At 37.7% G+C, this 11,955-nt stretch overlaps 1 protein-coding gene across 1 annotated transcript in view; it reads right to left on the bottom strand.

The window, feature by feature from the left end:
* Nucleotides 1-2,553: 2,553 nt before the first annotated feature.
* The window catches only part of LOC107751311 (zinc finger protein DZIP1L-like), a 14,896-nt gene continuing 5,494 nt past the window's right edge, over nucleotides 2,554-11,955 (bottom strand). The window contains exons 2-15 of the mRNA XM_016566987.1: nucleotides 10,658-11,224; nucleotides 8,579-8,663; nucleotides 8,298-8,422; nucleotides 7,927-7,995; nucleotides 6,715-6,777; nucleotides 6,447-6,593; nucleotides 5,946-5,976; nucleotides 5,770-5,832; nucleotides 5,542-5,675; nucleotides 4,923-5,112; nucleotides 4,614-4,788; nucleotides 4,251-4,453; nucleotides 3,097-3,230; nucleotides 2,554-2,950 (exon numbers count right to left, since the gene is read on the bottom strand). Of these exons, the coding sequence (XP_016422473.1) occupies nucleotides 2,804-2,950; nucleotides 3,097-3,230; nucleotides 4,251-4,453; nucleotides 4,614-4,788; nucleotides 4,923-5,112; nucleotides 5,542-5,675; nucleotides 5,770-5,832; nucleotides 5,946-5,976; nucleotides 6,447-6,593; nucleotides 6,715-6,777; nucleotides 7,927-7,995; nucleotides 8,298-8,422; nucleotides 8,579-8,663; nucleotides 10,658-11,170 (2,079 nt within the window). The 5' untranslated portion in view covers nucleotides 11,171-11,224 and the 3' untranslated portion in view covers nucleotides 2,554-2,803. The remainder of the gene's footprint in view (nucleotides 2,951-3,096; nucleotides 3,231-4,250; nucleotides 4,454-4,613; nucleotides 4,789-4,922; nucleotides 5,113-5,541; nucleotides 5,676-5,769; nucleotides 5,833-5,945; nucleotides 5,977-6,446; nucleotides 6,594-6,714; nucleotides 6,778-7,926; nucleotides 7,996-8,297; nucleotides 8,423-8,578; nucleotides 8,664-10,657; nucleotides 11,225-11,955) is intronic.

Raw genomic sequence — 11,955 nt, 5'->3', positions numbered from 1 at the left:
GAGTGGAGGCCCTCCGAATCGTAGCAGAAAGAGCATATTGTGTGAGCTCCCGTCTTTAATAAAGCATCGTCTTCAATCCCCCATTGTCTCCCAGATTAAATTGGAGAGGGCTATTAGCAGAGTTAATTGGCTCTCTAATTTAGATCTGGCCAGTCTCAATGCATAACGGATGTGAGTCGCAGTGGCCCATGATGTGCTCGCTTTGTCACACCATATTGCCAGACCTGATTGGTTAATTGCTCTGGAATCTGCAAAGTTTGTGCCCATCCTTCAATTGCACGGGACCTCGGCCTTTCTGGAGGAATCTCCACCCTCAACTCACTTCTCAAGTCATTCTTCATTCCTGCGTGATTGAAAGCAGCTTCAGACCGTACTCATGACTGTGCTTGCAAGTTATTTTGACCATACAATGTAGCGGCATGGTGTTGCTGATCTCTAAAGTGAGTTTATGTTTCCTGGTAAGAATGAAAAGCCACGCATCTTAAATAAATTCACCCTGTGACCTCACTATCCGCGAGGCTCTGACCCGGGGGTCAACACATTAAGTTTGGCAATCGGTAATAGAGAAAAGGTCTTTATTTTCATCCAGCATCCCGAAGCCTTTTTGGAGAACTCAAGCCTGCCTTATCCAGCACCGATGGGACCACATCAGTTTCTAGCATCTGTGTTTCCTCTGTGTTAGAACAAAAAAACAATTTCAATGTCACTTTAATTCGCCGTTTCCCGGTCTTTTCACGAGAGCCATACTGGACGTTGTATCGTCTGCTTGGTGTTGCGTATTAGTGGATGCTTCACATTGAAGCCAGGGGCCCCCGGGCGTTCATCTTGGAGGATTTGAAATCCTCTGTTTGTCAGCTGAAAGCGGCAGCGCTGGCATTATGGAGCTTTGGGATGGACAGAAGATAAAGAACGAGGACATAGACGATTGTGAGGAACTATGGATTGACTGTTTCAACACTTATTTCAAGTGTGAAATGTGGGTAAAAATCCTAATTGTCCTCTTCTTGACTGGCCCACATTCAGTGCGAAATCCTCAAGGCCTGTTGAGAAGTACAAACAAACTGTTTCCGCTTGGGGCTTCGGAGAATGAAAAGAGAATGAAAAGAAACACTCTTATCAAGTGCTCTGCAAATTTGTTTCCTGCTGCGAAACAAGCGGCTTATTCTGTACACATTGCGCCCTCTAGTGACAGCTGAGCTGTAATAGCAATTAGGCATCAATCTAGTGGTTAGTGAGGAAGAGTTACAGAGGAAGTAAGCCAGGTAACCATGGGTAAAAGGCTGTAAATGGCACCCTATTTGTCACCATTTTCCCTGGAGAGTCTTTCATCTTGGCCAACACTGCACGGCTCAGGTTCTATTCTCGGAGACTTCGTTAATGGAGGGCCCACAATGATTGCAGCTGCTCAGGCTATCAGAGCTCAGAGGCACAGACAGATTTTAAAGGCCAGAAACCTTTATGTCTCTTTATGAGGATGCAAGCCATTCTAGGTCACGGTGTAAAATAGGACAAACAATCGCCAGGCCGCTGCTGAAAGAGTGGTAGGAAGGCAGGTTGTGCGTTGCTGGGGGAGAAACGGAGAGGGGTGTGATTCAACATTTAATCTCATTCTGAGATGAATGTGTGCTGATAAGAATGGCAAGAAACCCAACTCTGTTGACCGAGAGATAAGAACATGCAGCCAGGCTATTGTGGGTAGCCTGCATGGTCGCTTTCTCTTTTTTTTTTTTGTCAGAACTTACAGTCACCTCACTTGTTGCAAACTACTGTGTTCTAAATTTTCACACATGCACTGAAAAAAAAAACTGAAACAAAAATGGTGTAGGACTTAGAATTCGTAAATTTCACAAGCAATTACAGAAATGGCAATTAGCGTGAAAATTTAAAGTAGAAAAACATATATTTTTTTTTTTACTCCAGTAATCTTTTATTTACAACTTGGAAAAAAAATCTTTTTTTTATTTACTGTATGACAAACATTATTTTAAAATATTTTCTCATTAGCTACTGTTCGAATATTTTTTAATTACTTCTACCACAGCTTTAAGCATACTTATAATCATAATCATGCCTTGCTTTAAAAAATGAAATCTGTAAAGGTTACTACTAACTATACAATTTTAATAATCGTTCAGCTTCTATGAGAACAGGGAAGTACACGCCAAAGCTATGATGATAATGGCACTGATATTGTTTCAGCTGGTAACAATGCTTGATGGCATTATTATCAGCTGAAATGAGCATGGGCTGATTCTGCACTCATGAAAATAAATTGTAGTTTAAATTTACAACTGTTTAATGTGAAAAAAGATGATAAAGCCCTGCCCATGTTCAGGCACAGAAAAATAAAAGTACAAAGTACTTAGTGTAAGTGCAAAGTCACAATTCCGTTCACATTTCTAGCACATTTAACTACTGTATATTTATTGCCCCAAATTTCTCACGTTTATGACTGATTTATAGTCTTCAATATCAGAATCAGAATTATTTCAAATATCAATTATATTCTAAATATCCCAAACTTTCTTTTTTTTTTTTTTAAAACCACTGATTACTTAAAAAAAAAAAACAGAGCAAAAACTCACAGCTCATTATAAAGTAGTAATGCTTATACTACAGCACACAAACAAGTAATGGCTGGTTTTTTTTGGCTACAATTTTTGGGTTTACTTATTTCTTAAAGCATACAAAAGCCCTTTGATAATGATTCTTTTGTAATTGCACTTGTAAATTCTTTAGGATTCCTTGAGAATTTGGGTTTGGAGTGAATACATGCATTTATTTGACACAGTCACATCACAATTCACCACGCTCCTGGTCTACTGGCCGCAGAGCTCCATGCACTGGTCCCTGAGGTCCCGCCGACCTCTGAACTTTTGTGTACTCTTGCATGGTTGGCTGTGAGCTCTTCTATGGAGGACAGCTCCAAATCACTCTCCTCATCAGACAGCTAGAAGACAGGTATAATACAAAGCTTTTCAGTCCAATACTAAAGACAATGTTCAAAAACAAATGATATTTCTGCTGCAAGATTTTAACAGCAATGGGAATTACTTGAGAATATATGAGATATGTGAGAATGTGTTTTTTTTTTACCGCTCGCTGTTTTACAATGACAGGGCGAGGGGAGGAGCTGGAGGGTGGCAGAACTCTAGTCCCGCCCACAGGCTTTTTGACTGGTGTGCTTAGCTGTCTTTCCAAACTTCTTGTCAGTGTTTGGACAACAGAACCTGCAATCAAAAAACATTCATGTTAACTGACTAATAATGTAGGACTAAACTATTTTTAAAATTAAAATGTCTACATCCCACAGGAAGTTGGAAGTTCTATAGCTGGCATTTCAAAAAGATCTGTCTATTCTGTTTTTTATTCTGTGCTGCAGGGATGATGTACTTTTGTAGGCCAAAACCCAGAAACAATTTAGCATTCTAGAATAGTTAGTTTTTTTTTTTTGTTTTTTTTTTTAAAGGGGTCATATGATGCTGCTAAAAAGAACATTATGTTGTGTATTTGGTGTAATGAAATGTGTTTATTACTACAGCGAGAATAAAAGTTACGCCTTCTTTCTTTGCGTGAACATTTGGGCGGTGTTATGCAAATCTTCCCACATAGTGATGTAGGTATGTGGGGGCGTGTTAGAACGAGCCGTTTTAGGTAGGCGTGGCTGACTTTTAACTTTCATAAAGAATATATCTTTGGATTTGAGACTTTAGTCTTTGCAACTTTACAGATTTTCTTTATGCACCAAAAGCTTGTAACACTCCAAAGAGAAAGGAAAAATTTAAATCGCATCATATGACCCCTTTAAATAAAGACTGAAAGAGTTGTCAAAAGAGTTGTTTAAGTCATGCGGGCATAGTTTGTTTATTGTCTAGGTTTAGCTTTTTACTTCTGACTATTGTATTGTATTGTTCAAAATTCATAAAAGTTGTGTTCATTTGTGAAGATTATCACGATGAACAAATCTTGTAAGAATCATAAACTTTTGTTGGTCACAAAGCTTATTTTCTGCAATAATCCAAATAATTCATTGGGTTTTATGTATAGGGAACCAGGGTGATGCTAACTTCTGGGTTCGCCTCCAAAAATATGTCCTCACTGCTGCACTCTATTTTGGCTAAATGATATAGATAACAGAAAGCTGTGAACAGATATATAATTTATATATCTGAAATATATTCAGTATTCAGACTACTTCCAAATGGAGGAATTAAAATAAATAAACATATAGGACTTTGGCATTTGCTCACCATGTGAATTGGGACTTTTGTGGAGTTTGGGTGTGTCAGAAGCCTCTGACAGTTCACTGTCTGTCCAATCAGGCTCAGCTGTTGGGTTCAGAAGTGATCCTGATTGGACAAGGCGCACAGCGGGGGAAGGCTTGCCCCGTGAGCTGGTGATATAGGCACTGTCCTCGACTGACTCATCCTCATCTGAACTGAAAGGTGGTGTGCTGACGAGAAAAATATACTCATTAAACACATACTGATAAGCCTGAGGTAATATTAAGTACAGTTAAAAGCAGCTTGACCTCTCAACTTTCTCTTTCATGTTTTAATTTTCATATGTCTCTGAATAGTCTGAACATTAACCCATTTTAAAAGAAAGTATACCCGTTCTTTTTTTGCTGTGTTTTTGGAGTCTGATTCTGAGGTGCATTGGAGCGTGGGGTGGGTGTTGGAACAAGTGCTTGTGGCTGCTGGCTTTTGGCCCTCCAAGTGGACGACTTTGAGCCCTCCCTGGATCGGAGACTTTTTTCCTTCACTGGGCTTGAATTTTTCTTTCCCCCTGAAACAAACATATAAGAATGACTGATCTTGGTTCAGAAGAGAGGCAACCAAATGGAAATTACTTGAAAGCAGATTAGTTAGATGTATGAGTATGGGTAGTGTGGTGGCATGATAAATAACACATTTGCTTACTCTGTTTTAAAGTGCTGGGTGTTAATTTCCCCTGGCCCTTCTGTAGGCTTTTCACTCGCCTGATGACCTCACGTGCCAGGTTGTCTCTTTGGATATGAAGGTCTGGCTGCTGTCTGTATCTCTGCAGCCGCTGACCAGTCAACAGAGCACTCAGACTCTTAAAAGTTTGCTTAGAGATACCCTTGGTACCCTGCCAAAACATCATCCCTTCAACCACTGGCACTGAGCAATGCTGCTGAATGACATTTGTATGCACCCACAGTCCAAAATTATCTTTTTGCCACACCTACTAATAGTGGAAGAATTAAGGAGATTTACTGACCATAAATATTTTTTACTAGTCATTCTCATGCAACAATGGTCTTATAATACATACATATACATATATATATATATATATTTATATTTATAAGACCATTGTTGCATGAGTCGCAATAGGTGTGTTACTTAGTTTAGTAGATGGTTTGTATGTAAGTGATCAGACAATTATTCCTACAGTTTAACTTAAATCATGCTACGTTTCCTAAAAAAAAGACACAGTTTAACAGTCTAAACTGTTTAATTTAGACTTTTACTCCCTTAAATGTTAATATTGATGGCTTTTTGTGTCAAGGTATACCTTCCGCAGTCCCATATTCTCCAGTTTTTTCTCCAGTGATTCTTCTAAAATGGGTCTAGACTCTTTCATCAGCTCTGACTTTCCTTTGTGTGACTTTAGAACCTTCCACTGGGGTTCATCTGAATCCTCCATGCCTGGAGGTGCATGCACAATTTTGTTTTAATAATGTATATCATGGCATGATTGATGTATGTATGTACTGTGGTTATAAACTGCTGAACCACATACTCTCTTCATCTTCCTCCTCTGGTTCCTCAGGAGAATCTTGGGCTTTTTGCAAAACCACTGGAGCTACCAAATAAGAGACAAAAATGGGTCAAACCACATTAAATTTGATTCAAAGCAACACTATTTATGTAATCAAGCAATGAGTAAGTCCATAAATGACAGCTATAATTCATTACCTGAGACTGACATGACTGACAGCTTTTTAATCTGATAAAGCATCATTTAGAAAGATGATTAGTGTTCAAGAATCAAGACATCAGCAGATCATTTTACAGTGACTACAATCACGTTAATCTAATTATGAGTTTATGTACAAGTTAAAGGTGAAGTGTGCCATTTTTAAAACACTTTACAAATAATATCACAGCTTAATAAGAAGAGACAATAGGTTGACTTCTCTAAAGAGTGTAAACACTGGTGCTTCTTTTCACAGGATGGCTTGCAATAAACGTCTTAGCATGTAACTGACTTGGTTATCCGAACAAAGTAGATGGGATGTGAGGCGAAGGGCTAGTAGGACTGTTTGGGGAAACCTCTGCAATCTATAAACATTCTTTTTGCAATTCTGTTTGGTGCCTCTAGTGGCACTTCGCTATTAAGGTAACATTTTCTGACAAGAGCATGGTATTATAGCTGACTTTCATCCACTCTTTGCAATTGTGAAGTAAATATCCAACCTTCTCCTCCTGAGATTTGATGAGTCTGTCCTTCTGGCTCAGCTGAGAAGAGAGAGAGACAACCTGCTGCTGAAGTTTCTGCAGACTGGAGCCAGAGTTCTTCTCCACAGACAAGGCCTTCACAAGCCTGGCATTCTCACCCTTAAGCTGTAACACACACATACAAATCACAAACTTGATGAGAGTATTCCAACATGTTGACTAGTATGGGTGTGCAGTGGAGCCAATATCTGTATCTGTAGCAATATTAAAATTGTCTGTATCTCGCCTCCAATTTCTCCTGTCGGTGTCTGTTCTGTGCTTCCTGAAATTTCTTCTTCCATTCACTTTTCTAAATGACAAAAAAATGGACATGAATAATATATTGAGAAAATGATAAACATGCAGAAAGTGAGTAAACAGCAAAACAAATGCAAGCACTCTGTGGACTGAAAAGTCTCATATATGCACATTTTATATATATATATTTTATGCCTATTTATATATATTTTATATATTATTTTTTATAAAGTAATTTAAGAGCCAAGAACCAAATTTAGAACCAAAAATTATAATTCAGTTTGACAGTGACAAGCAGTGTCAACATGGAAACAGAAAATTCAGCGTGATGTGGCACAATAACAGATTATCAGATTCAGAACATATTTCATGTTTAATACACAGCTGTGCAAAGTAGGATTTGGACCAATTAAATAAAATTTTTGACACCATGAAATTCAGCTGTTTCAGAATTATATATTTTGTTGGCTGAAAATTGTACATTTTGTTGTTTGAAATTGTGTACTTTATTGGACTGTTAATTGGCTAGTTGCAAATAGTGGCCTTGTTGAATTTCCGGTCTAGCCAGTGTGTGCAAAGACACTTCTGGTTTTGGAAGTGGCTTCTGCTTGTTCTTAAAGGCTGAATAATTCCAAATTAACTCCACTATTTTGACAGGAAAATACAACAAAGAATGTAATTTACATGTAGCGCATCAATTCTATGTGGTAAGACTGTCCTGCTCTCTCTCTTTGCATGTGTGCGAGAAACACTGAGCGCTCTCAGCTTAGCGATGGCGAGTCAGGCGTCTTCATACTAGAGTTTACAGTGCGTCAAATATGCTGCTCATCCATTGCGATGCAATAAGACAGTACACTTTCAAGGCGGAGAGTGAAACTCTCAAGCAAGCAGTTTTCAAAATGAGTGAAGGCAAGTGAAATATCTGTGTTAAACTTACAGTTAGCCTCTAACTCAAACACACTGGCGAGAGAAATCTATTTATCAGCCAGTGGCCAACGATATACATTATTTGGTCACATAGCATGTGAGTGATTTACTCGCATTGTAGAGGGTTGTATTAGCAAATACAGTTACTAAAAATTAAAGGGGTCATATGATGCAATTTCAAGTTTTCCTTTCTCTTTAGAGTGTTACAAGCTCTTGGTGCATAAAGAAGATCTGTAAAGTTGCAAAGACTAAAGTCTCAAATCTAAAGAGATATTCTTTCCTCTTTCCATCTCTCCAGTGCTTCCTTCCCGGACTGCTCTCTTCTTTGCTGCTCCTCTTGTTCCTGGAACACATTAGCATTAATTGATATATTACTTAAACTGGTATTCATACAGAGTCTAAGGCAGGGTTGTCAAACTCAATTCCTGGAGGGCAGGAGCCCTGCAGAGTTTTGTTCCAACCCTGCTCCAACACACATACCATGTAGTTTTCAAATAAGCAAGAAAGAAGAATGTCATATACACCTAGGATGGCTTGAGGGTGAGTAAATCATGGGGCGATTTTCATTTTAGGGTGAACTATCCCTTTAAGAGGTTCAGACAGAGCTGTGTGGGAAGCTGGATATTGATTTAAACACAAACTCACCTGCTGATGTCTCAAACTTTCTGTTTCTTTCTCCACCTGTAGCTGCATCTGTGTCAATTTCAGTTTCTCCTTCAGCTCTTCTATCCTATCTTCCATCTCTTCTGCCTTCCTCTTCTTTTGTTTCTCTGAGACATAAACATGCACAAGCAGTGATATCGAGGTGCTAAACAATTATTTTCAACCACGTCATGGATATGCATCAAGTGAGTTGCTAGCTCACCTATATCTGATATTTTATAAAACTTAAAAAATAAACAAAGGGCACAATTTTTTTCACCAACCTGCATCTGTGACTTCAGGATGTCGTCGTTGAACATGTGCTTGTAAGTAAGAGTAGTTGACAAATGATTTTTCACAGAACTGGCACTGTCACAAATAAAAAAGGCATCAAAAGATTAGAAATGGTTTTATGATCATTAAAGGTCACCAACCAACCAGTACTTTATTCAGTGCCAATTTTATAATATATTTATACTTGATCATATAAACTTAATGTTTCTTAAATTGCGTATAACATATCACATTATATTACCTAATTAATAATACTCATATTACACATTTACCTTTCTCTATCTTTTCAGTGAACCTTGGTTAGCAAAATACCAGCTTAGCCTACTGGCTTAGTACAGTGTTTCCCAACCTTTTTTTAGTCGCGACACCCTTTGGAAATTTTAACAAACTTGTGGCACCCTACAAAATTAATTTTGTCACAATATTTGAATTTCTAACTTCGATGTGATAATTTGAAAAGTATAGATATTCGGTACAACAGGGAAGAACTGCAGAATATAATGTCATACAGATATTTTTAATATTATTAAAAAATTTTGTCCATCAATGGTGGCAATCAGTAGGCTAATTTCTGATGAAGAGACCAATTTATATGACAGATTTTAATGTAGGCTTTTATACATATGTAAACATTATTTAATTACCATTATAACTAGCTATCTCACAATTTTTTATTTTATTTTACAGTGGGGTACTTTTGGTGCAGTAGCACGAGATAGCTTGATTTCAAACTTTGAATTGAATAAAAAATGACAAGTAAGCAGTCAGTAATAAAATAAGAACAAATAAAGAAATTAATAATGATAGCACAAATAAAAAAAAATCAAGATAGGTCTACAAATGAAATAAATAGCTTTTTAGTTTTTCAGGTAGGTCTAACACACAGTAGGACTATTAAGAGATTTTTTTTGTTTTTGTTTTACCAATTATCCAAATAATGTTTAGTCCTAGAAAGCTATTATTATCAGAACACGCGAGCATAACATAGCGGTTAGCAGATCAATGAATGAGAGGGCAGCGTTACCAGAGTTGCCCATATACCACACCATGTTACAACACAGTAGGGCTATTGCAGACAGAAACAATACTGTACTACATCGATGTTTCCTGTCGGCTCAATTTTTGAGTGGACTTTGCTGTTCCGATGAGCATGAACGATATGAGTGGAGCTGAGCGGAGCGCACACACGCATAGAGCGGGATAATACGCAGAGCGTCACACCACGTGACAGTGATACCTGAGTGGTGAACTAATTTTCGGCAGCCGAAATTTCGGTGCATCTCTAATTATTGGCGACATCAGAAAATGAATATTATATAATATATGCTTTTTTGAACATTTTAGCAATTTAAAAATATTAAAAAATTATTTTTTACACGGCACCCCTGCTCTCGACAGACGGCACCCCGGTTGGGAAACACTGGCTTAGTAGAACAAGATATCATGCTATTATTTCTAATTGGGTGATTCGATGGAGGGGATAGGATTCTGTGTGAAGGATAGAAACTGGCAGCCCGCTCTAAAAAAAAAAATATTTATTAGACTACAGGCTCAAATGCTACAATTCAAAGGTTTGGGGTCAGTAAGATTGATTGATTGATTGATTGATTGATTTTTAGTTTTTAGTTGTTTTTTGTTTTTTTTAAATAAATGTATAATTTTATTAAGCACAGACACATCAAATTGATGAAAAGTGACAACTCTTTCAAATCAATGCTGTCCAATGTGTCAGTTTCCAATATTATTGTTTTCAACATTGATAATATTACGTGACACTGAAGACTGGAGTAATGGCTGTTGAAAATTTAGCTTTGCCATCACAAGGAATAAATTCTGAATACATTTTAAAATACATTAAAAAGTAGAAAACAGTTCAATTGTAATACTTTTCACAATATGACTGTTTTACTGTAGTTTTGATCAAATAAATGCAGCCTTGGTGAGCATAAGAGACTTTAAAAACACTAAAAAAACATACAGACCCCAGACGTTTGAACAGTAGTGTATGACTGTGAGTGTAAAAGAGTTTCAAAAGTTCTATATGAGTACAACTTTTGTAAGAAAACCACCTTGTGATAATTATTAGCACTGGTCTGCAGGAGGAGCTGTTGAGTGTCGATCAATTTCTTTCTCCGTCGATTCTCCTGTTTGGCTTCCTGCAAATTTTTTTCAAGTTCAGTTCGTTGTTCTTCTCCTCGCTGGACTAGAGAGAGTGCCGCCTGCAGACGCTCCTCCAGTCCTGACAGCTGAGAGCTCAGCATGTCCTGGCAGTGCAGCAGGTACTCAGTACTCAGCTGAGACATACGAAGCAGTTTGATCAAAGAAGGGTCAGCAGGTCCTCGACAGTTTGGACACCGCTCTCCCTCCACGGCACAGAACGTTACAGTCGTAATGAAATTCTGAAGCACATCGACATCCATGTCTCGCTCAACACGTTCCACGTCAAGAGCGGAGAGACGCCGCCAGTCTATGGGCTCAGTTCGTGAGCGGAAGCGGAAGGGCTGAAGCAGGTGTGCTGGATCCCAGGGCGGTGTGGTGGACAGAGCACTGTAGGGATCACCAGGGGAGAACTGGCCCAACATGGTGAAAGGTTTGAGACAGAGAGGTGAATGGATGTGGTGATTCCTAAACAGAGGCTGAATGGGGAGAGAAAACACAATATATTAGATTAGCTATGACAACCAAAGCAGCATATCTGAATGATTTTTGTAGGATCATGTAAAACTGAATAATTGAGTAATTACTGCTGAAAATTCAGCTTTGCCATCCAGGAAAAAATACATTTAAACTAGAAAAAAAAAGTATTTTAATTTATAAAAATATTTCACAATATTACTGTTTATACTGTATTTTTATTAAATAAATGCAGTTTTGGTGAGCATTAGACACTTACCAATAACAACCAACAATGTATAGAAATGTATAAATTTTTAAAGCTAAAAGCAGACAGATTTATTTAATATATTATTATTACTCAAAAAAGGGAAAGAAAATGTTCTATTTTTTCACATTTTAATGGAATTGATAAGTGAAAGAAATATATTTCTGTAGATTAGATGGCAGACAACATATTGTGAAAGTCAAAGAGTCCATCTCTATGACAACAACTAAAAGCCATTGTCAGCAGCCACTCTTGCACTATTGCTGTTAGGACTGTAGTTTCAATAAAAAGCCTTCCAAATTGTCAACATGTGTGTTACAGAAAAAAAGCTGCATTCCTTATCTTATGCTCTGTGCAGTAGATATGACTATAATATACCTTAGCATTGTCAGAGTAAGTATATCTGCCATAAAAAAAAAACTAACACTAGCTTTCTGTTTTTTCTATTCTGTCTACTTGTTTTTCTGTGTGTGTGTGTGTGTGTGT

Source organism: Sinocyclocheilus rhinocerous, unplaced genomic scaffold (genome assembly GCF_001515625.1).
Source record: "Sinocyclocheilus rhinocerous isolate Xijiao unplaced genomic scaffold, SAMN03320098_v1.1 scaffold2981, whole genome shotgun sequence".
NCBI classification, from domain to species: Eukaryota; Metazoa; Chordata; class Actinopteri; order Cypriniformes; family Cyprinidae; genus Sinocyclocheilus; species Sinocyclocheilus rhinocerous.
Note: the sequence above shows the minus strand (reverse complement) of the source record. Positions and strands in the feature narration are given on the sequence as shown.